At 55.4% G+C, this 27,680-nt stretch overlaps 1 protein-coding gene and 1 long non-coding RNA gene across 4 annotated transcripts; one reads left to right on the plus strand and one right to left on the minus strand.

The window, feature by feature from the left end:
• Window positions 1–12: 12 nt before the first annotated feature.
• On the minus strand, window positions 13–25,295 carry TECR (trans-2,3-enoyl-CoA reductase). 2 transcript variants are annotated; one of them, XM_034998319.1, is made up of 13 exons: window positions 25,141–25,295; window positions 3,097–3,147; window positions 2,335–2,386; window positions 1,968–2,012; window positions 1,772–1,875; window positions 1,579–1,694; window positions 1,386–1,491; window positions 1,201–1,273; window positions 1,062–1,105; window positions 920–977; window positions 738–826; window positions 352–397; window positions 13–267 (listed from the first exon to the last, which is right to left on the minus strand). In XM_034998319.1, the coding sequence occupies exons 1-13, from the start codon at window positions 25,153–25,155 to the stop codon at window positions 140–142; spliced, it is 927 nt and encodes a 308-aa protein (XP_034854210.1). In that variant the 5' UTR covers window positions 25,156–25,295; the 3' UTR covers window positions 13–139. The 2 variants fall into 2 exon arrangements, with proteins under 2 accessions (XP_034854210.1, XP_034854209.1); XM_034998318.1 differs by lacking the exon at window positions 25,141–25,295 and having other exon boundaries at window positions 3,097–3,386.
• On the plus strand, window positions 5,320–26,902 carry LOC118005926. Of its 2 annotated transcripts, none has more exons than XR_004677902.1 (3): window positions 5,320–5,660; window positions 12,486–12,588; window positions 26,561–26,902. It is a non-coding gene; the product is annotated as an uncharacterized LOC118005926 (long non-coding RNA). The 2 variants fall into 2 exon arrangements; XR_004677901.1 differs by lacking the exon at window positions 26,561–26,902 and adding an exon at window positions 24,468–24,553.
• Window positions 26,903–27,680: the final 778 nt, after the last annotated feature.

Here is a 27,680-nt window from a genome sequence, read left to right on the forward strand (position 1 = left end):
CCTGAGTCCGAGTTTGGCAGGGACAAGCAGGTTTTATTCCAAGAGCTGGAGAGTGGTAGTCCCCGCTCCTCCCCCAGAATGACGCTGGGGCAGAGGGATGAGAGCCTGGCTCGGCAGACCCTGGGAGGTGGGCAGCAGCTCAGAGCAGGAAGGGGATGATGGGCATGCGCAGTGGGGGGTAGTCTCGGAACTCCTTCAGGTAGCTACGGTGCTTGCCCTTGGCCCAGATGGTCATCTGAGTGAAGCCCACCAGGGAGAAGAGGGCCACTGTGGGGCAGAGCAGGGGTGTCAGGGAGAAGCTGCACAGCCCAGGTGGGCTGGGACCCACAGAGGGAGGGACAGCGGGCTCACCTGGGAGACACTGTGTCATGATGGCAAAGCCAATCCAAGACCCCACCTGTGGGGAAGAACAGTCGGGGGTGAGGGTGGGCAGTGCCTGCTGTTCTCCAGAGGCCTGCCACCCCCAAGGACCAACTCGCCCCCCAACCCTTTCAGAGCGAGGGGGTAGGAACCAAACTCCAATGCCAGAGAGGCCTTGAGTGAACAGGGGTGCATGATGTGGCTGCCCCCCAGCCCCCTCGAGCTGCAAGCCTGGCCTTACCCACCTCCCAACTCCCAGTAAGGCCAGCCCTTCCATCTCCAAATACTCCCACTGCTGAGCCAGGCACCCCTAGTAGGGGCTGGCATGTGGGACCCCAGCCCCTGGAGGGAGAGGAGGAAGCAGAGCAGACCCTCACCTCGTAGGTATAGTTGGGGCAGGACACCAGCAGGAAGAGCCAGGTGAAGGGGTTCTTGGTGGGGTATGGGATCTTCCTGGTCTTGGACCCTGGCAGGTAGGCCAGGAGGGACAAGTGAGACCCCCTCGCCCAGTCTGCCCAGCCTGCCCACCACCACTCCCTGCCTGGGGCAGGCCACTCACCAGCTGGCCGCAGGTCCCGCAGGGCCATGTGGATGGAGAAGTTGCCAAGCTGGCAGATCTGTCAGAGCAGCAGGGTCAGCCCAGAGTCCCCGCCCCCCCCCCCCAGCTCCCCGCCCTATTCCCCTCCTCCCAGCCTGTTTACCACGAAGATGGCGAGCGCCAGTTTAACCTGCTGAGCTCCGTAGGCTGAAGAGGAAGCAGAGAGGGGAGGCCTATGAGGGGAGAGCCTGGTGGGGTGGAAGGCTCACAGGGTGGGGCGGGGCAGGTCCAAGGCCACTTACTGGGGGGCGTATACAGAGGGTGGTTGATGTAATAGGCCATCCACGCGGCAAAGCCCCAGTAGTAGGTGCAGTTCTGAAAGCAAGCAGGGCTCGGATGAGGCCTGGCCCCGCAGAGGGTGGGACTGGGGATGCACAGGGAACTGGACGATCCCGGTGGGTGGGGCTGGGAGAACCCAGGCGCTCACCTTGAAGATGTTGCGCAAGGGCATGGTGCCGTGGGAGAAGCGGTGCACGAAGAGCGTCTCCAGCAGACGCTTGACGTAGTGGAATGAGTGGCAGATGCAGGCGAGGCTGGGAGGGGGAGCCAGCTCAGCTGGGGCGGGCCCAGCAGGCCTTCCCCCCTCCCCGCACCGCCCCCTTCCACCTGGCCCCACTCACTGCACCACCGTGTGCCGGCTGGACGTGAAGTCGTATTTGTGGCCATAAATGAAGGGCACCCGGAAGTAGAAGAGCAGGTAGATGAAGAGGGGCCCTGCGTACTCAGTCAGGAAGACCTAGGGGTACAGGGAGCAGGTGGGTCACCCCAATGTGGCTGATGGGAAAGGAGGCCACGGATAGGGCTGGGACTCACCGTCACCCAGCTGATCTGGGCCCCCAGGTCCCGGAAGTAGAATGTGGCCGTGGTGCCCACGGGCAGCTTCTGCAGAACATCCTCATCCTTCAGGGACTTGCCCTCTGCAGAGACAGGCCGGGGCTCAGGGCTGCCCAGACCTTTGCCCACCGCCACCCAGGAGCCTAAGGGTGGCCAAGCAGACAGCTGTACTCACTGGGGTCCAGGCGAAGGGACTGGCGGGCAGGGTACCACTGTGGATCTGTGGGGAGAACAGGGTGTCACAGCACACAGCACAACAGAGCCCCCCGGGATGAGGCGAGGCCTCTGAGGCCCGTGCCTCCAGGACAGAGCCAGGAACGGCCCAGGCAGAGGCAGGATGTTGTCCTTCCGAAAGCCCAGCAAGGGCGTTCCTACCAATGGCCACGCAGGGACACCTGCCCCAGGCAAGCCAAGAGAAGCCTGGGCCACACTGGGGGCACCTCTGCAGGACCTGGGGAGAGAGAAGTGCAGGACCAGGTCCCACCCAGAGGCCCCTGCCCAGAGGGGTCACGGACAGCAGCGCAAATGGGCCCTGGACTTACGGGTCTTGGTGAAGAGGTTCTTGATCTCGGCAATGGTGGCATGGGGCTCCACCTGGGGGAAGCACAAGCCGCAAAGAAGTCAGGGCAGGGTGGGGCATGATTAGGACCCCTCCTGGTAAGGGGGGATGGACTGGGGGACTGGGCAGCTGCTACGGGAGGGGGAAGGCTGGAGTTCAGGCTCCCCGCGTACATGGCCGAAAGGAGCAGCAAGGGCCCTGCCAGAGTGGGGAGCGCCATAGGCCTGAGGGCCCGGTTTTACCAAAAGCAGCCAGGACACCCCTGGCCTGCTGGGAGACGGTTTGAGCACAGGAAGCTGGGCCTGCTTCTCTGCCTCTCCTCCTCACCCCACCCGCAGCTCCCCTCACAGTGACGGCCCTCTTGGGGCCAGAACTCCCTGGGACAGGAGCCCCTTCCCCCATGCCGGGCCTTGGCAGGGGGCAGGTCTCAGACTCCCACCTTCTTCCCAGGCCCCAAAGCCCTGCAGGGTCCACGGAGGCTGCTTCGCCTCCTCCCACCAGGGGGCCAGCTCCTGGCCACACCCAAGGGCCATCGGTGCCCACTCCACCCCAAGCTGGCAGCGACAGGCCTGGGGAAAGTATCCCTCGTACGCTGAGGGGTAGGTGGGGAGTCAGGACACAGGATGGAGGGACACAAAGGGTCCAGCTGGACAGCTCCCATCTCCTCTGAACCAGAAGCCCCAGGAAGGAACAGGGACCCGGGCCCCATGCCCTTGGCCCAGTACAGCTGGCGCCAGGGTCCTACCTTGTCCAGGAAGCAGAGCTTCTCCCGCGTCTTCGCATCCAGAATCTCCACCTCAAAGAAGAGAACAGCCTTTTTAGGTTTTTTGGTCGCTTTGGCGGGTGCGATCCCGGGAAGGCCATTGAGGCCGAGGCTGGGGCCGGGGCCGAGGCCCTGGCTGGCCTCTCGGGCCACCATGCTCATGTTCAGGTCCATGCTGCCCTGTTCTGCCCGCTGCAGCCAGCGGCCCCAGCTGCCGGCCGTCAGCCCCCGCCGCGGACCTCCCCACGCGAAGCAGCTCTGGGCCGGGCCGGCGTGATCAAATTCTGCCGCGGTGCTGGAAAGGAGCCCGCGCCTGCCCTGGCACGGCTGCCTTCTGTGCAGATGTAACCCGAGTGCCCCGCAGCCATGGCCCAGCTAAATATAAAACTGCCCCAGACTGAGCCCCCCAGGAGCCGTGCCACACACCTCCTGGGGGCAACCCCCGGGGGCTGGGTCCTCCTGAAAGGGAGACTTTCGAGTGGACACAGCCCCCAAACAGCCCAGGGGGCAAGAAGATCCCCTGAGGCAGGCATGGAGGCACCCCGGCCCAGTGTAGGGTGGGGTCGGCCACAGGTGGAGGGTGAGCGGCCCGCGGGCAGCCCAAGCCCCGGCGCCCAGCTCTGGCCCGCAGAGTTCACTGGGCTTGGGAGAAATCCCAGCTATTTTGAGAATCCGAGAGATAGATCATCCATTTCCCCTTCTGAGCTATAAGAGACGCTGCGGATTATTTTCCTTGTGCATTTATGTTCCCAGGGAGGTGACAGATTCCGGAGTTATTGGTGCAGAGAGCCTCTCTCTAAGTGTGGAAAGGGTCAGGAAACCAAGAAGTTTCCAGCTAGCATCCCCAGCCTGGACTGATGAGCCCTCAGCCCCTGCCTCCCTGACCTCCCTCTCCACTCATTTCTCACTAGGTCCACCCAGGCCTTGTTCAAGGCCACCTTCGGGGCAGTCTTCCCACGGCATCAGCCCAACATAGCACCCTTGCCTAGGCCCTGACCCCCGCAAAGCCCAGAGCACACAGCCTGGCCACCCCCACCCCACTGCTCTGCTTGAGCCCCCGGACAGTGGCCAGACAGTAGCAGAGCAGTGGGGCAGAGCTGGGGGGAGAGAGCCCTCAGGGGGATCTGGCCCACCCATCCCAAGCAGGTCTGAGAAGGCACCAGGAGGAGCAGGGACACAGGAACTGCTGGAGCTGGAGGGAGGCCCAGCAGTGGCCAGCTGATCCCAAAAGGCCCAAGTGCTCCCCTGGGGCGCTTGGCACAGATGTTCTTAGACATGGGGCCATGGCAGGCAGGGCTTGGTCTGACCTCAAGTCAGCCACTGCCAGCAGGTGCTGAGAATCCTTCCCACCCCTGGTAGAGCCTCGGTCAGAGGCAGCATGGGGAAAGGAGAAGGACCAGAAACCCAGGGCAGGGCCCGAGCCAGGGCTCTCTGAGGGTACAGCCACCTACCCACAGCCCAGGCGGAGGGGCCCACCGCAGCCAGCACCCCCAGAAGGAAAGGGCTCCCCTCACACATCCCCCAGTGACAGGAGCGCAGTGGGCAGCAGACGGGACTGAGTCTGGCCCTGCCATTCAGTCCCTGGGTGACCAGCCCCTCACTTCTCTCTGAGCCTCAGCTGGGGGGCAGGTAGGTAGGCGTGTAGCTCCAGGGGCTATAAGGGTCATGAGACAATGCGAGTGAAGCATCAGCACGGTGCCTGACACTGCCCCAAAACCTGGGGCCATGAGGCTGGGCATGAGGAGACCCGGCGGGAAGGGCACCGGCCTGGGTGCAGACCCCGGCCCCCCTGGTGGCAGGCAGCATGTGAGCCTGTTGGCCCATGTACGCTATGCCCGCCCCACACCATGGACAGGAGAGGGCCCAACACCCAGCCCTGGCCTGTGCCACCTACTGATGCTGCACTGGGCGGAGTGTGTGCACTGCCGACTGCAGGCTCTGCCCAGCTGTGTGGCCTTGGGGGACACATTACGAAGCCCCTCTGAGCCACACAGATGACAAAGCCAAACAGAAGGGCCAGGAAAAGGAAACCAGTCCTACTGCCCCGAGTGCCAGGCCCCACCGAGGGGACCTGTGGGAGAGGGAAGGGGCACATGCAGAAGGTGCCAGAAAGGGCTAGAATAGCAGAGCCGTGGGCAGGCACAGGGCCTGCCCCATGGCTACAGTATATTAATAGTTCCTGGGTCCCGGGGGGGGCAGTGCCCACATGCCTTTGGAGCCCGTGTGGGGCAGGAAGACAGCACCGAGCCTCCTGGGAGAGGAGGCCTCTGAGTTCCTGCTGAACCACTCAATAGCTTAAAATACAACCAGCCCCTCTCCCTCCTGGCCAGCTGCTGGGGGAGGGCTGAAATCCTACCCCTCTCCCCCAACCTGGGCACCAGACCAGGGTCCCGGGGAGAGTCGGGGGCCCCGACTGGCTGCCGGGAGAGGAAGCTGGGTGGCAGGAGGGGTGGCCGGGAGAGGGGGGCACACTCCCAGCAGCCGCAGCCACAGACGCGCCTGAGCCGGTCCCAGGCCGGAGGACAAGAGCCTGCGCCCTCCCAGAGGTAAGCCTGGCCCTTGCGGCGGCACCCAGGGGCCCAACCCACTGGGGTGGGGGTTGCCTCAGCTCAGGGCCACTTTCCTGCCCCCAAATCCCAGGACCCAGCAGCCTTCACCCGGAAAGAGGTCTGAAAGGCCCTGAGGTGTGAGGGGGATGTGGGACCCAGGACCTCTCTGTACTATTTCTGCAATTCCCCGTACGTCTATAATTATTTCAAAATAAAAAGTGAAATAAAAGTTATGCTAAGTGGCAAGAAGAAGAAAAAAAAGTTATGCTAAGGAAAAGAAGGCAGACACAGAGTCATATATTTATGTAAAACGTCCAGAATCAGCAGATGCAAGGAGACAGATAACTGTGTTGCCACGGGCTGGGAAGGGGGGGAGTGAAGAACACTGCCTAACGGGAACCTGGTATCTTTTAGGGATGATGGAAATATTCTGGAACTAAATCGAGGTGGTGGCTGCAGGGGGACAGACGACAGTATGAATGTATTTGATGCTGCTAAACTATTCATTTTTAAATGGTTAATTTTATGTGAATGTCACCTCAATCAATTATTTTTAGGGGGGGCTAACATGCAGGCCCCAATTACCCACCAAAAAACAGGTCCCAGGGCAGGGAGCAGCAAGAGTTCCTCACACCCATCCACCCCTTTACACAGAGGGCCTAAACATAGGGGACCTGGTCCTGTGCTTCCCAGGCTCCAGTCCCAGAGCTTACCCATGCACCGCACCCCTCCCCACAGCACTGCCACTCCACCCCCTGCTCTGTGCTGAGCATGCCTCCCGCACCCCTGTGCTTCTCCCTCCCTCTCTCTCTCTCTCTCTCTCTCTCTCACACACACACACACACACGCGCGCGCGCGCGCACACACACACACACACACAGGCCTGCTAAGCCTGCCTGATGCCAGCCTGGGATGGGGACCCACGGCAGGCCTAGACCAGGTCAGGGGGTGCAGGCAGCTGCCGAGTACAGCCCTCAGGCAGGGTTCCTAGGCACACAAGGGTAGGCAGCAGGCCCAGACCTCATCCCTGGGAGAAGACAGGCAGGGGAAAGGAGGAGAGGTCAGCCCTCCTAAGGGAGCTGGAGGCAGGGGAAGGGCTGGGAGGAGTGTTCTATTCGATGGATGGGTGAGGAGGGTCACCTGAGCCTGAGCCTGAGGTCCCAGCACTGACCACAAGCAGGGGGTGTGGCACCGCAGCCTCGGGCACAATGGACACAGAGGACAAGGACAGGGCAGACGCGCTGGCCTGGGACCCGAGAGTGGCTCTGCGATGACAGCTCCACTAGCCTGGGACAAATTCTCACCCGGGCGCCTGAGATTCCAGGGTCCAGCCAACAGCAACTCGTGGCATGCCACGAGGTCAGGGCATGGGGGGTGGGGGGAGGGGGCAGGACAAAGGGTGGGGCCGCAGCCCACGCTGAAGAGGGGTGGGGACCAGGCTGCAACCTTCCCCAGCCTGGAGGGGAGCACCCAGAGCCACTGCTGAGCAGCAGCGCCCATGGCCTTCCCTGTATTCATGGAAATAAAAGATGTTGCAGATCAACATAGCACTGGTAGAAACGAGGGTGACGTTTTCTGAGCACCGTTCTGAGCCAGTGCGGGTGCCCAGAGCAAGGCTCCGGGGATGAACCCCATCTAGCAGATGAGAAACACAGAGCAGTGGGAAAGCAGAGCAGTTATGCAACTACAGGAGAGGCTCAGGGCCTTTGCACATGCTGTTCCCACTGCCTGTACCGCTCACCCCAGACCCTGCAGGGCTCCTTCCCCCACGTCCTTAGGCCTTCAGACAAATTCTCAAGTGAGGCCCTTCCTGACTCAAAATAGCAACTCCCACATACCAGCTCCTGAGGGCAAGGACTGTTCTGTTCTCAATCATTTCCCAGCACCCAGAACAGCCCAGCAAGGAGCTGGACTCAGTAAACACCTACATGAGGCAACTGGGCTTGCCCAAGGTCACACACACCAGGACCTAGGTTACGAGCTCGTGTACCCGTCCGAGGCCGGGTCTAGCGCCAGGACCTAAAACTCCCTCCCCACTACCCTCTGAGCCAAGGCCCTTCCCTGCTCCTCCTTCACCACATGCCAGGGGGCCGTGCCCACCTTGCCAAACCCCAGAGCGGCAGGGTGGAAGCTGCTGCCTGGAGCTCTCCCTATCCTGAGCCGGGACCTAGCTCCAGAGAAGCCTCTGTGAGGCCCACAGACATGCCCACCTGGCTCCAGTGACCCTGGCGGACCCAGTATTCTGACAGCTGGACCCTCCTCCCAGGCTCTGGGCCACTGCTCACCAAGGGAAAGGGTCAATGACCAAGCCACCTCCAGCTCCTGGGGAAGCCTGCTGTCTTTCCTCACCTGCAATCCCAACACAGAAGGGGCTCCATGGTGACAGGCTCTACAAGGCCTGGGCCCTCAGAGGCACTACCACAGGCCCAGTGGCCTCCTCACAAGGAAAGCTCAAGGGCCTTCTTGGCCACGTGCACATTCCCCAGGCTCTGAGGTCAAAAAGACTCACCTATTTCCTGGCTGTGTGGCCTTGGACAAGTTACTCAACCTCTCTGAGCCTCCATTTTCTCATCTATAAAATGGGCTGCCCCCACCTGCCATCTCACAGGACTACTGTAAGATTTACAGAGATAATAACAACCAAAAAAAAAGTACATGAACATGCCCAACCTAAAAGTGATCCTGTAAAGAATAAATACTACTCGACCAATACCTGCAAAATAGTACGGCAGATACGCAGGGTGCCAGGCCCTTTCTCCCCAGATCCTGACCACGGCCATGAAGGGGCCCAACCAGAGGACTCCAAGGTCAGAGGGGTGGGGTGATGATGCTCCATCCAGCTGATGACAGTGCGCCCGAACCCTAACAACGGCAAGACACGTGTGGGCGAGAGGGGCAGGGCTGCAGCGCTGTCCCCACTACAGTTCCCAGCCGGGCTGTGCCGGCGGCCCTGCTCTCCACCGCCCCCTTGTGGCCGTGTACTCCACTCCCACCTGCAGGAAGACAGCCTTGTCAACTGCCAAGCAGGCAACTCCAGGGCAGGATGGGACCAGGATGGGACCTAGAGAGTGAGCACTAATCGGGCTCTGCCACCTACCAGCCAAGAGGCCTCAGGAGCCACTGCCCCACATCCATTCATTCCTTCCTCCATCCATTCCTGCCTCCCTTCCTCCCACATCTCTGGCACTGCAGTGAACAAAACCAAGCCCCTGCCTTCACAGGATGGCACCCCAGCCTGCGTGTGCTGTGGGGGAGGGGGGACAGACAACAGCGACATGTTTTGTCACCAACAGTTGTGGAGAAAAACGGAATGGAGGCGGGGAGCCGGGGCCGGGGCGGGGGGGAGACCATTTTCCACAGAGTGGTCAGGGAAGGCTTCCCTGAAAAAAGGGAAGCTGAGCAAAGGCCAGTGCGACGTGAGGGAACAGAGCATGCACACCAGGCAGAGGGAACGCCAAGTACAAAGGCCCTGTGGCTGGACTGTGCTTAAGCACGGCTGAGAAGCAGGAAGGCCCAAGTGGCCTGAAGAGGGTGACAAGGGAGAGTAGGACACGAAGTCATGAAGGCATGGGGCAGGTCATGCAGGGCCTTGTGGGCCACAGGGAGGGCTCTGGGTTTTACCCTGAGTGAGGTGGGGGCCTGGGAGGGTTTGTGAGTAGAGGAGGGAGGGGACCGGGTGCTCGCAGGCACCCCTGGGGAATTGGGAGACCAGGGCAGAGGCAATAGTGGGGACGGGAGCAGGGAGGTGTCCATGGAGGAGTGAAAAGTGGGCGGGGGGGGGTCTGAAGTTTCTGACCTGAGTCCCAGAAGGGAGGGGCAGCGGGAGGACTGGCACCACCTAAGCCCAGGTTCTAAGTGCTGCTCCTACAGGAGCACCCAGGGCCCAGGTAACAGTGCCTGCAAGGCCTCCAGGCCAGGAGCTCAAGCCCCTCTCAAGCCTCAGTGTCCCCATCTTTACCAACACAGCCAGGCCCCTCCCATCTGTGAACAAAACTCAGTGGCCTCAGGGCAGAGTGCACACCCCAGGGCCCCTTGGGACAAGGGGCAGGCACAGGCCTGAGGGTCAGCTTGGCTTCCAGATCGCCCTCATCAGCTCCCACTTACACACCTGGAACTTTTGTGCACCCTAAGATGGGCCCTGCCCAATGAGTATGCATTGAGAACAGCAGGCCTGGAGCTGCGGCAGCCTCCTAGACCCCTCTCCTCATCCTCCCCTTCCAACTGCACAGCAGCCGAGGGAGCAGGGCTGTTAGCTCCATCCTCAGATGAGGAAGCCGAGTTCCAAAGGGTGAGGGCACACCCAGGTCACGCCGCAGTAAACACCTGAGCCCAGTGCACACTCCTGTGTATTCAAGAAAGGCCAGCCCCCACCACACACAGGCCTCTGGGGCCGCACTCCCAGCCAGCGCACCCTCTGCAGAGGCCCCTGCAGAGATGGTGCGAGGCAGCATTACCACAGAGGTCTGCCTGCCAGGAAAGGGCCCTACAACTGGGTCACGTTGTGTGGGGCGGCCGGGGCTGTGAGGGAGCGTGCGCCCTGGTGGGTAACATCTTCTCCTGGGCCTGGGGCACAAGAGGCCCGCTGTGGGTGCGAGCCCTGCTCAGTGCAACCTAGAACTCTAGACAAAGACACTAAGGCCCTGACAGGTCCTTTAGCTGACTGGCCCAGGCACTCGTGGCCCCCACAGGCCCCCACTCAGGGTCCAAGGGCTGCGGCACCCAGAGGGTGGAGGCCTGGCCTTGAGCAGCAAAGCACCCAACCGGCTCATCCACTTCACAGATGCAGAGGCTTGGGCCCATTTGCCTGGACTCGGCGACTCAGCACTTGCCGCTCCTCTTCCCTTCCACTTTCCAGAAATATCAAAGTCACACTGCTCATGCCAGGGTGGCTGAGAAGACCTTGGGCTCAGCTGCCAAGAAGCCAGCACCGGCCGCACCTGCTCCGCCAGAAATACCTCCTTCCCCAGTGGCCTCGGCTCATGACCCCATTTCCTGAGATGCCCGGGGCAGTTGCCCCAGCCTCCCCGATGTGCCACAGTGGGGACAGAACATCACCAAGGCTGGGAAAGGCCGGGAGACACTGACCACCCACTCCCAGGCCCTCAACCAGCCAGGTTCCACCTCCCACCCCCACTGGCCAGACAAGAGGAGTCAGTGTGTGAATGCCAACGTCCCTAGGCTCTGGGATGGGGGCCAAGAGAACCTGGCAGAGCCCCATGCAGCCCAGCAGCATCCTGGAGAACATTCTCTGGGTGCTTGTGTGAGCCCAGGTTGGTCATTGCAAACACACAAAGGCGCACCTGAAGGGGACACTGAAAAACATGGCAGGGACTCTGGATCTCAGGACTGTTGGCCAGCTGCTCACTCGCACCCACAGCCCACGCACCTCCCTGAGCGGGCACAGGCCACATCTCCCAGCCTCGGGGAGCACTGTCCCTCTGAGAGCAGAGCTGCTGGGGTCTGTGCCATTTGCAAGTGCTTCTGCGAGTAATATCTATCAGGTGCCCACCTTGCGCCAAGGACTGTGCTAAGACCTTCACCTGCATAACCCACCTAGCCTCACCTGGGTCTGTAAGCTAAGGACTGTGACCCCAGATAGGCAGCTCAGAAACGAGGGAGCCCTCACCCAAGGCACATAGCCAGGGCCAGTGCTAACCTGCCAGCTTGGGCCCAAAGCCCCCCACCCCCTCACCACCATGATGCAATACCACCGCCACTCGGAAGAGCAGGGTTAAATGTTAACAGGGAAAAAAGGAGGGAGGGGCCCCTGGATCTGATTATCTGGAAGGCACACCCCTCCCTGCTGACACTCCAACTCCAGCACACTAGTCTTGGAAGGTCCAGACTCTGCAGAATACATCACCTCCACAAGGAGTGCCCTGCAGGGGAGCCCAAGGGCTGAGCCTGCTCCTCCCCAGGCCTCAGCCTCCTGTGGCCCCAGCACACTCAGGGGACCAAGGGTGAAAGGCCTGTCACCTCCTGACACCACACAGAGGGGCCCACGCAGACTCAGCAGCTATCTTAACGCTTCCTGCACGTTTTCCTGTCATGGGCTGAGGCCACCACAGGTGGAAAAGCAGTGCCCCGGCAGGAGCAGGTCCCAACACTGAGCAAGACTAGTGCTGCTGAGGCCGGGGTCAGACCAGCCTTCCCTGCCTGAGCCTTAGCTTCTCCATCTGGTCAGTGGGAACGTAAGAAAGAAGACATAACAGAGATGATTCTCGTGGCACATGTGGCAGAAGTTCTGCCCGGTGGTCCAGAACCCTGCCTGCTCACGCGACTCAGCTGAGGAGCCCTGGCCTGGGCAACCTAGGAGGGGGCCCACGGTCTCTGACGGGGGAGCCGGTGCCCACAGCTTCAAAACCCCCCAGGTGACAGACGGGGACCCTCAAGCAAGGCTGCCTTCCTAAAATGGGCCCTGCCCTCTGGAAGAAGCCCAACATCATTCCCCTGAGGGACTCAGCCGGCCCAGGCCCTCCCAATGGGACCTCAGCCATTTCCTGTAGTGGCTTCCCACCCCTTCCTTGCCCTGCCCCCTGGGGGCTGTGAACACCGAGCACCCAGTCACCACCAGCTCACACTGACCCTGTTAGACTGGCACTGTTAACGCATTTCACAGACAGGGAGGATGAGGCTCAGGAGCACAAGTCGCCAGCCCAACAACACCTGGCTACAAGCTCCAGGGGCAGGACCCCATCTGTTTTTGCTCCTTAGAACTGACTGTCCCTGGCCCCAGACACTCAGGGGATGGCCCAGGTCTGCACCCCCCGCACCGCCGGGCCAGGTCGAGGTTGGTAACCATGTCTGGTCTCTGCATCTCAGGCCAAGAAGCTGGAAGAGGCAGGAAACACTGAGCAGCAGGAGGAGTTCATCCAGGCTGACCCCCCACCTGCGTCCAGCACTTCCGGCCCAGTGTGGCAGGCAGGTTAGTCCAACCCAGAAGCTCTTCCAGAATAGCCCGCTCTGGGATCCCCATGGCTAGCCTTATACACACAGCCAACAGCTAATGCCTGCCGCACGCTCACCATGTGCCAGACACATTCTCAACACAAATTATCTCTTTTACTATTAATCCCCTTTTGGGGAAACTGAGGCTCATTCATTCACTGCATAAATACTGACTGAACACCCACTACATGCCAGGCACTGTTAAAGGCTCTGGGGATTCAGTTGTGGAAAGAGACTGAAATCCTTGCCTATATGCAGGTGACATTTTAGCAGGGGGTGGGAGGACAATCAAATAAAGTTACACATAACAGAAGATGCCATGTGCCACAGGGAAAGCAGAGCGGGAAAAGGGTACAGGCAGTGGAAGGGGACGGGGGAGTGTGTGGTTTTATAGCAAGTGGTCAAGAAAGGCCTCCTGAGGAAATGTTGAGACAAGCCCTGAATGCAGTGGAGGAAAGAGCTACTGAGAAATCTGAGGAGAGCATCCGGGCAGAGAAAGGGCCTGTGCAAAGGCCCTGAGGTACGGCATTCTTGGTATGTTCAAGCAACAGTGCAGAGGCCTGTGTGGCTGGAGGGAGTGAGCAAGAAGGGCCCTGGGGGGAGGTGACAGGTTGTGCACGGTCTCAGAGGCCATGTTAAGACTTTGGCTTCTATTCCAAGTGAGGTGGGAACCCTGGAGGGCTCTGGGCAGAACAGGGATTCAATCTGACTTAAAGAATCCTTCTGGACTACAGGGGAATAGAGTGGAAGCAGGGAGCCCAATAAGAATTCTGTCAAAATAAAAGTTGCCTTACACCAAGGGGTCGGCAAACTATGGCCCACAGGCCAATTCTCTGATCCACCACTGGTTTTTGTACAAGCTAAGGGGTCTTCACATTTTTAAATGGTTGGAAAAATCAGAAGAAGCCTATTTCATGACGTGGAAATTACATGAAACTCAAATTTTAGTATCCACAAAGTTGTATCGAACATGGCCACACTCGTTGCTTAATGTATCATCTACGGCTGCTTTTCTCACAATGGTTGAGTTGAGAAGATGTCACAGGGCTGTATGGCCTGCAAAGTCCAAAATATTTACCATCTGACCCTTCACAGATAAAGCTTGCCGACCCCGGGCCTGGGCCTGATGATGGCAGGGGGTGGGCTGATGAGAAGTGGCTGCATTCCAGAAGTCCTCTGATGGCTGAGCTATAGGATTTGCGGACTTTGGGATGCCAGGGATGAGAGAACAAGCAGAGTCAAACAGCCTAGGAGTGGAGTGGTCAGAAGGCTGGAAGTGCCATTAACTGGAGTGGGGAAATGCAGGTTTGAGGGGAAATCTGGGACTCAGGTTTGGATATTAAGTCGGAAATGCCCATTAACAGCCCCACAGAGCACTCCATCTCTGAGAAAGCACTTAAGGCAGAGGTTGGGGGCAGGGGCGGTGTCTCTGGAAGCTCCACAAGCCTTTTCTGCTAGCTGAGAAGTTCCCATTCGTTCTCTCCAGAAACGCTTACTGAGCCCCTCGATGTGCTGGGCCCGTGCTAGGTGCTGGGCTTGATGAATGGAAAGATCTATGTGTGACAGCAGTGTGCTGGGCAGCGTTCCAGGTGCTGGGACAGAATGGTGGGCACAGCTGAGAGGCCATGCTCCCCGACTGGACCTGCTCAGGGGAACAGGGGCAAATCATCTATCACCTAACCCGAGGTCAGGATATACCAGGTGCTGTGAAGAAAAGAAAGCAGGGCAGGGGGCCCAGAGCGCCACAGGAGGTGGTCAGGGAAAGCTTCTCCAAGGAAGTGTAATTTGAGCCACAGCCAGAATGAAGCCAAAGGGAGGACCAGCAAGAGGCTCCCTGTGGGAAGTGCAAAGGCCCTACGGCAGCACAGAGTTTGGCAGGGCTATGGAACACGCAGAGGCTGGAGCAGAATGGACTTGAGGGTGAGCAGCTGAGGAGAAGGCTGGAGAGACAAGCACTTCAGGAAGCTGCTGGAGGGCCGCAACCTGCTCTGGTTTTGAGAAAGATCCCTCCCGCTGCCAAGGCAAGTGTGGAAGCAGACACAGCAGTGAGTCTCAGAAACAACCCAGGCCAGAGATCTCAGTGGAGCCTGGACTAGGGCACAGAGGTGCCAAGTGGGGAAAAAGACACTCTAATTCCTGGATCCTGAGACACCACTGATTTAAACCAACTTGCCAATGGTGGCGGGGGGGGAGGAATGGACTACCTATGTAAATATGAGATGTATATATATAAGATGCAGTCCAACTTAAGGAACATGAGAACACCAAGGGGGAAAACTGTGTATCCTGGGATGGAGGGGGGAGAGCAGTAACAAGTTAAGAGGATTTCAGGAAAGAAGTGCAGGGTTTCTGGAATGTTTAACAGGCCTACCTGCGTCTTTAAAGGGAATGATGAATTAAGAGGAAAAGCCTGGCTCTCGCAGTTAAGAGAGGGGTCCAGGAAGATGCTCTTGGCTGTCTTCACACCTGCAGCATTACCTGTGAGCAGCACCCTGAGCCCCACAGGCCTCTGTTGGCTCCACTCACCACTCTGGTGGAGAGTGAAATGAAGCAAGGGAGAATGTACCCAGGAGTTCTGTATGCACGTCCTTCCCTGTGCCTTCTCTCTCCAGGGTGCATGTTCCGGGGCCCAGCCAGGGAGACTGGCAATGACTGCACCTCCATGCACCATCCACTGACACCCCAGGCGAGCCAGAACGTGGCAGAGAGTGCAGCCCCTAGGCCCACTCCTCAGACTGTGCCTGGAAGGGCCTGGCAGGAAACATTCTTTGGGTCTCTTGATCCATGGCTTAGCACTACCCATGGGATCCCCACCTTATCCTTACATGAAAACTCAGAGTTCAGGTAACTCTGGGCCAAAAGTGGGGGGAAAAGGGGGCCAAACTCCAAAGTGCCAAAAGATGAGCAGTGACCAGCTTCATGACCCAAGGACAGGAGCCCACGCTGACACAGTGAAGCTAGCCACACATGCTCAGAGCCAGATCTGCCAGTCCCGAGGAGCAGCCGTGCACCCAAGCATGCAAGGGTCCTTCCTCATCATTGGACTGCAGTGCCTGTGGGGATGGGGGTGGGGGGGAGTGCATCAGCGATGTGGCTAACTGCCTGAGCCTGCCCTATGCCTTGCTCTGTAGGCCAGGGGCTCTAAAAGACATGCACATCATCACTTGTTCCAAGGTATGCACTGAAGCCCCCGCCAGGGGCCCGGGCTTACAGACAGCACGGGTCTCACATACACAAACTGTCAGTAAGTGCTAAGTGCTATGTGCAGAGAACTAAAACAGGAGAGGCGCCAGGGTGGTGAGTGTGGCCTGGATGGGTCAAGGGGAACCTCTCAGAGGAGGTGACATTCAAGCTGAGCCCTGAATGACGGGATTCCCAGATGGGAAGGGCAAAGCCACCTCTCCTGAAACACTGGTATTTAGGACAGGGGTGGCGTGGCTCAATGCAGCCCTGTCCTGGAGTAGATGGTGGGTGGATCCCCACCCCCAGCCAGGAGATTTTGTTAGACTTTAGTCTCTGCAGTGAATAATATTCAACGACATACTGTCTCAGACTACACATATCTCCCCAAGAATTCTGATACCACCCTCACTCCCCACCAAGAGATATGTTCCCCCAAACCCACCCCACCCCCACCGGAGTCAGACTCCTAAGGAGTCCTGGGAAATAGCTGCTCCCCACAAGAAGAGCAGAGGCTCCAGCTCTGTGAGCCCCTCAAGCTCTGACGGGCTTCCTGACGCTCCATGACACTCCAGTGCCAGTGCTAAACCGCCCTCCCCCAAACTCGGCCTATACGCCCTCACCCCAAGGACAGGCACCGTTCCCATGGGCCCCGCCACAAAACAGGCATGGCCCCAGCCAGTGCTCCCTGGTCCCTTTAAAAAGATAAGACAGAATTCGGAAAGACCCAATGACACAGGCCCTGCAGTCTACAGGACCAATGAATGGCCTGGGGACGCTGCTTACATAAGAGCCTGGTTCGAGCAGGGACAGGACCGTGCCAGCCTGCCAGTCACCGTGACCTACTGAGAGGCCCTTTATCCCTCAGAGGGCTGGGAAAGGCTCGTGGCCCATCTCTAACTAACCACAGGACTGGAAGGCGCGGGGGGGGGGAGCCCCAAACACCATTCACCACCCACTAGTCAGTAATAAGGAACAACTACTCTGTGCATTTATGTAACAAACACCTAACACAAGGGCCCCTCAAGGACTTAAAAATAAACCGCCCTCTGAAAACTTTAACTCAGGCAAAATCAACAGAAAAGGGAGTTCATAAAGCCCACAGTTCTCAGGATAAAGTCCACAGGTCTCTGCCCAATTGGCCTCAGCACTCAACATGGGACACCCACAAAGTCTGGCCTCCAGGCCTCGGCACCTGCTGCCCCATATCCCTTCCCTAAAAACCTTCTCCTTGAGGCCTCAGCTTAGATGAAAACATCTTAAGGGCAGAGGCTGTGGTTAGTTCAGCCCAGTATTCCTGGTGCAGGACAGGTACAGAGAAATACATTGGAACAAATGAACTAATGAGTAAATGACAGACGGAAACAGACAAGTGGAACCCCAAACAGGAGAACGCTCGCACCAGGACAGGCTGCCAGTATCCTATGAGGCCGGGGCAGGCCACTGGCAGGTGCAGTGCTGGCAGCCTGCCGCGGGACCAAGTGTGAGGAGGAGCAGGATGATGCAGAACAGGCTGACCATGGCTGGGCTGGACCTGGGGCTCGTGGCCAGCAGGCCACCAAGAAACCAGCTTCCCTCAATCAGGATCACTAAGGACTGGCTCAGCCCAACACATGAGATGCAGTCCTCAGCCAGGTCCCAGCAGCGGCCCCACACTCACCCTTCTGCTCTCCGGGAGCCTGACCACAGGGAGAAGATGCACTCATTCTTCCAATCATTCGTTCAACAAGGAGGCACTGGCCAGATGCTGGGGAAGCTGCAGGAATGAGACACAAGGAGTCCCTGCCCTCACAGAGCTCACAGTCTGACCGTTAAGTCCCCAAATGAAAGCGTAACCACAGCCAGAGATGGGCCAGAAGGAGAGGAATGGGGTGCTGGGGGGAGGGGGCAGGGGTCATACTCCAGGTAGGATGGTCCAGGAAGGCCTCTCTGCATGACTTTGAAGCTGAGCTCTCAATAGTAAGAAGGGACCAGGCAAAAACAGAGGAAGAGCATTTCTGGCTGAGGAACTGGCATGTGCTCAGGGCAGGAATGTGGCTGCGGGTGTTTGAGATGAAAACCAGAAGTGTCGTGATGAATGAGGACAGCAGGGGACAGAGGACGACAAGTCTCTAAGGGATGGTTTTGAGCCACAAGGGCTAAGATCTTCCCACTTACATGGGAGAAGACCCTCTGGCTGCTGCGGGGTGGGGAACATGGCTGGGAGGGGCAAGAAGGGAAGCTGCCCGCCTCGAGTGAGTAGGGTACGACTGACATCAGATGACCAGGCCCACCTGAATTACCCACTTCTTGGGATGGCTCTTCGTCACAATAAGGCAAAAAGTGGGTTCTGACTGTGCTTGCATTTCGCCAGGGATCTTCCCATAGAGAAAGAGTAGATCATCCCAAAATGTGACTTCCCATGTGTGTGACAGTGTACCAAGACTGATCACGGGCTTCTTCCTCCATCTTCTGGGCATATTATTTAGCATGAACCCAACCCCAGCAGCATGTTCAATGAATCAAGCCTCATGGCCTTGTTCACAGGCAAGTTTGAAGTCATTCAAAAGAGGTCACATGCAGAAAGCATCTCAGATAACTTGACTGACCGAACATCTGTCCAATGATTTGTCCTTAACCACCTAATGCTCTGTATCTTGACTGCGGGCCACCAAGTGTGCTGGGCACTTTACAGCCCCCAGTGGCCCTCCGAGACAGGTGTCCTTATTCTGGCTTCTTAGGTGAGAACACTGAAGATCAAGCAGGTAAAGTGCCTGTCCAAGGGCAGAAACGGTGGCCACCAAAGATCATGTCCTTCACGACCACATACTTCATTCTTCCCTGAGTGCACAAGCACCTGGGCCCACCCAGTGTGAAGCCCACTTTGGTCTAGCAAAACCCTGGCTCTGCCACTCACTATGGGACCAACGGCGCATCACTTCACTTTTTTGTGGCCCAGTTTCCCCATCTGTCAAACATAGATAAGAATAGTCCCTACCCATAGACTTATTATGAGGATAAAGTGAGTTAACAGATAAAAAGCACTAAGAATAAGTATTACATTAGTAGTGGCTTGATGATGATGATGATGATGATGCTCTGGCTGTCCTCGGGTATTAAAACATCCTCAGCTGCCACTGGCAACGTCTGCAAGGTGTTAAGACGGAGGCTGAACTCAACCAACCAGCCCAAGGTCTCTGGCCAAACCTGCCAGTGAAAGTGCAGGGATTCCTAGCATGGTCCCCACTCAGGGCTGTCAACTCTCCGCTTACCTCCCCTCAGGAACCAGCTATTCAAGAGGCTCTGCGTGGCTCAGGGGAGTCCCACCCCCGAGCTCACCCACGCCCACCTCTTCCACCACTCAGATCCTCCCACTCACCTCCCCACCTCAGCCCCACCTCCCTGCCTAAGCCCCGCCCTTCCCACCCCTCCCAACCCCAGGCTCTTGGCCTGAGGCACACCAACACAAGAAAGGTCTTTAAACCCCACCGGCTTTCCTGGCTTGCCAGTCCCAATCAGGCTCTCACCTCCAGAATTCCGGGGGGCAAGTCCATCCAATTTTAGGGCCAAGGGAGACCCTCTGCCAGCAGTCCACACTGACCCACAGAGCCCCTCCCATCCTCCCTCCAGGGATGTTCTGTTCTTAGAACAATGGAACAGCCCAGCCCTGCCACCAGCAGCCTCTGGAAGCATCAGCAGGGACAGAAACAAAACAGGCAAACCCAGGTTGAAGCCCAGCTACACTGCTTCCTGACTCTGTGACCTTCTGCAACTTAATTTGTTTCTCTTAGCCTCAGCTTCTTTACGTGTAAAGTAGAAGTAACACTTGTGCCCACCTGATTCCTCTTCTATGGATGAGGAATCAGACAGACCTGGGTCTGGATCCCGTCTCTACCACGACGTGATCTTGGGCAAGTTCCCCTACTTTTCTGAGTCTCGGGTCCCTTATCCACAAATGGGGGGACAAAGAGTACCCACCTCTCAGGTTTTTGGATGGACACAATAAATGTGAACCTGTTCCTGCTATTAATCCAGCAGGATTATCCAGCCCAAGAGGGGATCACAACCAGCATCCCAGCCTATCTGCAAATGCAAAATCAATCCCAAAGGCATTTTTGGAAGGCCTGTTCTTTCGTTGCAGCACGCAGAGGGGTGTGAGAGTGAAGAGACCAAGTAGTGCCAGTGTCAGAACACAACACCTTTCTGCAAACAGGCACCAAATTTAAAGTACAAAAGTTCAGAGACCCACATATTGAAACAGAGGCTCGGACGCCTGTGTGGCTCAGATGGTTGAGCGTCTGCCTTCGGCTCAGGTCATGATCCCAGAGTCCTGGGATCGAGTCCCACATCGGGCTCCCTGCTCAGCGGGGAGTCTGCTTCTCCCTCTGACCCTCTGCCCTCTCATGCTCTCTCGCTCTCATTCTCTCTCTCAAATAAATAAATAAAATCTTAAAAAAAAAATTGGGGGCGCCTGGGTGGCTTATTCGTTAAGCGACTGCCTTCAGCTCAGGTCATGATCCCAGGTCCTAGGATCGAGTCCCGCATCGGGCTCCCTGCTCCTTGGGAGCCTGCTTCTCCCTCTGCCTCTCTCTCTCTCTGTCTCTCATGAATAAATAAATAAAAATCTTAAAAAAAAAAAAAAAAGAAACAGAGGCTCAATAGTCAGAAAAACCCTAATTATGCCTCACCTATTCCAAAAGGACAAAGGAATTCACAAGAAAAAAAGTACAAAAAATTGCAGACACCCAAGATCCCACCTCCCAGATTTAACAGATATTTACATTAGATTCCTTTTTTTTTTTTCAATAAAACAGACATAGCTGAGGCCCTCCCCACCCCCTCTCTCTCCACTCCCTCTTTCCCCAAGCAATGGTTCCCCTGTGCATTCCCACACATTTCTGACCTCTAACTGCAATTTATCCTTTTCTTATATACATATCCATGAGCAGTACACATAAATCTCCTTTGGTACTTTTTAAATGTATAGAATCTTTTGCAACCCGCTTTTTTCCACTCAACAGGATGTCTGGAGATTTATTAAAGGACTGGGTAATCAAACTAGGTTTTCTTTCATATACTGGAATTGTGCACAACAGTAAAAATAAATGAACCAGGGCTATATGTAGCACCTCCGCTTTTATGCATATCCTTTCATGATATATTTCCAGCAATTTCATAATGTTCTTTAATACTGGCCTTTGCTTTCCCAACTAAACAGGTTCACTTGCCCCCAAAGAGCAGCCACAGAAAGGCTCAAGCTGTCCTGGTCACACAATTATTTACTAAGTGGCAGAGCTAGGATTCCACCCCAAGCCTGTCCAAAGCCCACACACCTATGACACAATGACAGGTCGGTCTCCTTTCTCCTTAATTTTTGCCTTCCTGCCCAGTTTTCTGGCTCTAAACAATTGCCCCTAGACCAGAACTCTACTTCCAGAGCTTCCACATACTTATTCCTGTGGAGGAAGCTGAAGCAAAACTGGCCTCAGACAAGTACTATGTTGGTCTAGGATATCTGCAAAATAAGCACCAATAGAACTACCCTTTTTGTGGGGGTGGAAGATCCTAAATGAGGGCAGCAGGGACCCCGAGAGGATGAGGCTTCCTCATCTCCAGGTACTCAGCTAAAGGAAGTGGGCAGTGATCTGGGCTCAAAGAGACTGAGAGGCACTGATCTTCCCGGGGAATTAACAGGCTCATTTACAAGATGCAGCAGCTGTTTTTCCAGTTACCACTGGAATCATTACTTTTGACTCTCATCTGCAATGGCAAAAACAGCAACAAAAAATATATATTCTGTAGCCTGGGATAAGCAGGATAAGCAGTTCCCTTATCAACCCTGCTCTGAGCCCAAGACAATCCCAAGGTCTGCTCTGGCCTTCCAAGAGACAACTTCAGCCAGGGCCCAAGGGTGACTTGTTCTATCTGCTTCATCTCAGGCCTGAAGGGATACTTTTTCCTGCTGGATCAAAGAGGGGAAATTGGCAGTGACAGTAAACGGTTATTGAAACAGCAACAAATCCCCCCTCCAGCTGGAACCCTACCTGCCATAACATCAGACATCAGCGCTCACTAACTCACTGCATGACACTCGGCGCGATTCACACTTTTCTGAGCATCACTTCTACGCTTTGTAAACTGCACTTCATAATCTCGAGGTCTCTCTCAGAGCCACAAAGGTCTTTTGAGGAAGGCCATCCCCTCAGTGGACAGGGGGTCACTTGGGGTGGAAAGATGGACTTAGGGCGCCTGGGTGGCTCAGTTGGTTAAGCGACTGCCTTCAGCTCAGGTCATGATCCTGGAGTCCCTGGATCGAGTCCCGCATCGGGCTCCCTGCTCAGCAGGGCGTCTGCTTCTCCCTCTGACCCTCCTCCCTCTCATGTTCTCTGTCTCTCATTCTCTCTGTCTCAAATAAATAAATAAAATCTTAAAAAAAAAAAAAAGATGGACTTAGTCCTGAATAGAAATATATTCTTTTTTTTTTTTTTAAAGATTTTATTTATTTATTTAATAGAGAGAGACAGCGAGAGAGGGAACACAAGCAGGGGGAGTGGGAGAGGGAGAAGCAGGCTTCCCACAGAGCAGGGAGCCCGATGAGGGGCTCGATCCCAGGACCCCAGGATCATGACCTGAGCCGAAGGCAGACGCTTAACGACTGAGCCACCCAGGAACCCCGAAATAAATTCTTTGATGTAGATCATTGAAACCTTTACTCAAACTTTGTTAAATGTGAGTGAAAGCATCCCTGCTATTTTTATAGATCTGCAACAAACACTTGAAGTAAAACTAATCTGCTTGCTGTGAAACTGGGCCACAAGACAAGGGCTCCTCTCACACAGAAACTGTAGCTATCACCTCAGACAGTACTTGGCAAATGTTAGCAAAGAATAATAGACGACACAGTAAAATACCTAATTTTTTTCCTTCAAGGTCACTTTGGGGTTTTTGTTTGTTTAAAACATTTTTTTTTTTTAAGATTCTATACATTTATTCATTTATTTATGAGAGAGGTAAGGGAGCACGCGTGCATGCTCATGGGTGGAGGGGAGCAAAGGGAGAGGGACAAGCAGACTCCACGCTGAGCACGGAGCCAGATGCGGGGGGCCTATCCCAAGACCCCAAGATCATGACCCGAGCCAAAACCAAGAGTCAGACACCCAACCGAATGAATCACCCAGGTGCCCCTCCCAGGTCACTTTGAACAGTGGGTTTGAAGCTCCCCCTTCCTTCTGGGAGGGAAAAGACTTCAGTAAGATAGAACATGTTCTCCAGTCCAAACCATGGGCCTCACGCTGTACCCAGCTTCTGGAAGAAAAGTGCTCATGTCAAGGGTCCTCAGAGGCCTACTTTACCTGACTGCTAAGTAAGATGGCTAAAACTACATTTTGCAAGATGCCACAAGGATCTTCCATCCTGCATCTTTTGTACTGTGGCTTTTCCCCCAGGATTGTAACAGGGTTTGAGAGGGAAAACTAGATTAGAACTTTATTCTATAGGGGCGCCTGGGTGGCTCAGTTGTTTAAGCGACTGCCTTTGGCTCAGGTCATGATCCCGGGGTCCTGGGATCGAGCCCCACATCGGGCTCCCTGCTCTGCGGGGAGCCTGCTTCTCCCTCTCCCACTCCCCCTGCTTGTGTTCCCTCTCTCGCTGTGTCTCTCTGTCAAATAAATAAATAAAATCTTTAAAAAAAAAAAAAGAACTTTATTCTATAATCATAGAGTTGAATGGGGCATCAGAGATTGGATCCTATCTCCTCACCCCCGGTACTATGTCAAAAATGAGTGAGGACTTCTGGGGTAAAGCTTTCAAAGATTCTGGGTAAATTATCAAAAATAATAATTATAAAAGAGACAAACACAGGTAGTGGTATTCAACTTGTAAACAAAAACAAGGAATCTCTTTCACTTATATGTGAGGTACCTAATGTGGTCAACTTCATAGCGATAGAAAGCAGTTTGGTGTGAACGCCAGGGTGGCTCAGTCGGTTAAGGTTCCAACTCCTGATCTCAGCTCAGGTCTTGATCTCAGGGTCATGAGTTCAAGCCCTGCATTGGGCTCCACGCTGAGTGTGGAACCTACTCAAAAAAAGAGAGAGAAAGAAAAAGAAAGCAGTATGGCGTTGCAAGAGGCTGAGCAGAATGGGGAACAGGGAGTTACTGCTTAATTGGTACAAAGTTTCAGTTTTGCAAAATCAAAAGGAAAGAGTTCTGGAGGTGGATGGTGGTGATGGTTGCACAATGTGAATGTACTTAATGCCACTGAACTGGACACTTACACTTACAATGGTTAGATGGTAAATTTTATGTTATGTGTATTTTGCCAGTTTCTTAAACTGAGGAGAGAAAAAAAGATCTCTCTGCTAGTTTTCATTTGGGGACCAGCATGGCCTAGGAGCTGGCAACTAAGACTCTGGAGTCCTGAGTTCCTCTCTCTGCTCTGCATTCATCATCTGGAGGCCTTTGGGCAAGTCATCTGACATCTCTGAGACTCTCTCTTCATCTATAAAAATGGAAATAATAGCCTCCGATCTCAGAGGCCTATGAGGACAACAAAATAAAGTAACAGAATCTCACAGCACAAGAATAATCACATGCTAAATTATTATTATGCGTTTAAATAATAAATTAGTTTATTACTTAATGTTACTTAAAAGTCAGTAATGATCAAATAATTAAATTATTAATATTATATTATCAGCTTTTCGCTAGGCGCATCAGAAGACTTCGTTTTAACGGGAAAAGGAGCCCAAGTTAGGAGTCAGAAGACCTGGGCTTCGAACGGCTGTGCCCGTGAGATTTCTCTCTGGTGACACGGAGGAATTGACTGAGATGATCTCTTAGATTATCAAAGAGCAAGATCAGCTTTGCTGCTCGGCGGGAGCCAGCCCTGGAACTGCACCTCCCTCACCGCCTAAGCTTCTCGGGGAACCCGGTCGAGGAAAGGGGTCCAAAGGTCATGCGCAAGAAGGCTGACTGCAAATCCCCTTCCTAAACCTGAGGAGTCGGCATCGTGAAAGCTTGTACAAGACACCCACGAATCGGGAGCAAGCGTCCCGTATCTTTGTTCTTCCCCTGCCAAGTCTGTCCCAGCCCGCTGGGGGAGCTACAAGGAACCTGCCAGCTTCCCAGACCCTGCAGAGACCCCAAGAAAAGGCAACCCCAAAACAGCCTGGGTTGCAGAATTATAAATACTCTTTGCACATGCTCATTGCAATTTACGAGTGGCCGCGGGGCACAACGCGCGCCCACTGCGCCTGCGCGTCCCGGTCGCCCTTTGGGGCGCAGGAGCAGAAAGGTGGGTCCCGTGGTCCCGCGAAGAAAAACGAACGAGTCTGCGGCGGCAGCTCAGTGCGGGTTTTCTCGTTCCTTACCTCATAATGCTTCATGGTTCCCTCAAACGGCCCCTACTGCGCTCCTGCCGCTGTCTACGGGCGCGCGACCAGGAACAGAACTCCTCACGCGCTGGCGATGGCCGCGCGAGACTAACCTCGCTTCCGCTTCGGCCCCGCCCCTCCCTGCCGCGCGCGCCCCTACAGCCAATCAGCGCGCGGGGCGCTCACCTCCGACCCCGCCCCGCGAGGCTGGTCTTGAGCAAGGACTAGCCGCTCTCGCCATGAGGCTGGCCAATCAGCTTGCGGAACACACCGAGGGGGAGGAGCGCAGGCCAGACGGGACTCGCAGAAAAGTGCTTGGCCACCCACCAATCAAAATGAGGCCTCGGAGCCGCGCGCCCCTTCCCCGCCCCTTGGTGGCGTCGCTGTGGAAACCAAGGGAAGCGACGGTTACCTTACAGCTGGGGGCGGAAGCAAAAAGTTGAGTGACAGGGAGGGCAGCATCCGCATGGCGGGAGGCGCGACTGTGTGAATTCCCAGGTGGGCAGCCCCCTGGGTAATGGGGAGCAACCTGAAAGGGCTTGGTGCTGGGGGCGTGTGCTGGGAAGCCTGGATGGAGAGGCCTTCCGGCGCGGGGACCCTCATCTGTCATGAATGGGAGGGAAAGAAAGGGGAAATGACGAAAAGCCCTCGGGGAAGCCCCCAGCTTACAACCTGAGTCCTGGCCCCATTCTGGGGGGTGCAAGCCCCGCCCCGTAGGCCGGGGGCGGACACTTGTCTACCTGTGCTGTCTAGTATGGTCATCACTGGCCAGAGGTGGCTAGTGAGCCCTTGAAATGTGGCTGGTGCAAATTGAGATGTGCTGTAAATGTAAAACACGTACCGATTTCAAAGACTTCCTATGAAAAGGAGACTGTAAAAAAAAATCTCATTAATAACCTTTTATGTTAATTATAAGTTGAAATGATAATATTTTAGATATATTGGATCAACACAGATTATTACAATTAAGTTCCCCTGTTTCTTTTTACTTTTTTAAATGCCTGTTAGAACATTTAAAATCAGGTTACCTGGGTGGCTCAGTCGGTTAAGCATCTTCCTTGAGCTCAGGTCATGATCTTGAGGTCCTGGAATCGAGCCCCATCTGCTTCTCTCTCTCCCTCTGTGCCCTCTCCCTCTATCTCTCACATAAATAAATAAAATCTTAAAAAAAAAAAATTTTTAAATCACAGAACTGGCTTGCATTTGTGGTTGGCAGTTATGCTTTACTGGACACTGCTGGTCTGGGGTCATGCCATGCTTTTGCTCCTTTGATTATTTGTCATGAGCAGGCTGGGGAAGTTGGATGCCAACACACACACACACACACACACAGAGCCTCCTGCACACTCTCAAGATTTCAGGACAAGGTAAGTAGCACCTGGCACCCTCCCTCACCTTCTTTCCTTTCTCATTCCAGACCCTGCCCCTGAGCCTTCATCAACTGTGGAACCCTCTGGAACTTAGAGGCTGGCCATCAGAGACGTGGTGAGAAGTCCTCAAAGGTAAATCACTGATTCACAGAGGAGCAGGGTGGGGCAAGGTGAGTCAGTGCTTAGCACTTAGTCATCCAGGTTCAGTTCCGGAAACCTCTAAAGCTACAACTTTTGGGGACCTGTGGCTGTGGTCTTCAGAAAGTCACTATCTTTTTCACCAGGCCTAGTGGGCAAAAGAGATGAAAACATGAAAGTGTTTTATAATTGTGCTTCAAAACACAGATCTTGGGGCGCCTGGGTGGCTCAGTTGGTTAAGCGACTGACTTCGGCTCAGGTCATGATCCCAGGGTCCTGGGATCGAGCCCCGCATCGGGCTCCCTGCTCAGCCTGCTTCTCCCTTTCCCTCTACCTGCTGCTCTGCCTACTTATGCTATCTCTCTGTCAAATAAATAAATTTTAAAAAAATTTATTCTGAAAACACAGATCTTTTTTGTGTTGGCAGTCATAGGGTTGAGATCCTTTGTGTCCTGACAGGCTTCACTCCCTGCCCTCATTGAGGGGGACAGGAGGAGTAATCACTTAGAAACCAAAAGTTAAAATCTTACCAGTTGACTTACCTGAGACATCTAACTGTGTAGCGCTGAGGCGCACAGTTGAACCCCTAAAGTTCAGCCAAGTTTTGCTACTTTGCCCTGTCAATTTCCAGCTTCTCTAATGTGGGCTGGGTTGGTGTGTCTTCTGTATTGCTGCATCCCAACTAGGTAAGGTGTGCGGGGTCCAAACAGATGTCTTTTGGGGCAGAGTCCACATACATTCCTACAGACTCAGAACATTCTGGAATTTACCCTTCAAGACTGTTTTCCTGAGCCCCACGCTCACTCACTAGGCACCAAATCATTTTGTGAACCTACTCTGCTGTGCGCCGACAAGGGCATACAAATAATTTCCACCCTCTCCTCACCCACAAGAAGCTCATAGAAAGGCAGGATCCAGCTTAGAAAGGACAATTCCTCTTTGTTTTTGATGGATATTGCAGGTGCAAGGACTCCTTATTGGCCTCATCTGGCTTCCAGTAACCAGGCTGTCAGCAGAAATAATATCCAC

The sequence above is a fragment of the Mirounga leonina genome, unplaced genomic scaffold (genome assembly GCF_011800145.1).
Source record: "Mirounga leonina isolate KUSES-001 unplaced genomic scaffold, KU_Mleo_1.0 Mir_94, whole genome shotgun sequence".
NCBI classification, from domain to species: domain Eukaryota; kingdom Metazoa; phylum Chordata; class Mammalia; order Carnivora; family Phocidae; genus Mirounga; species Mirounga leonina.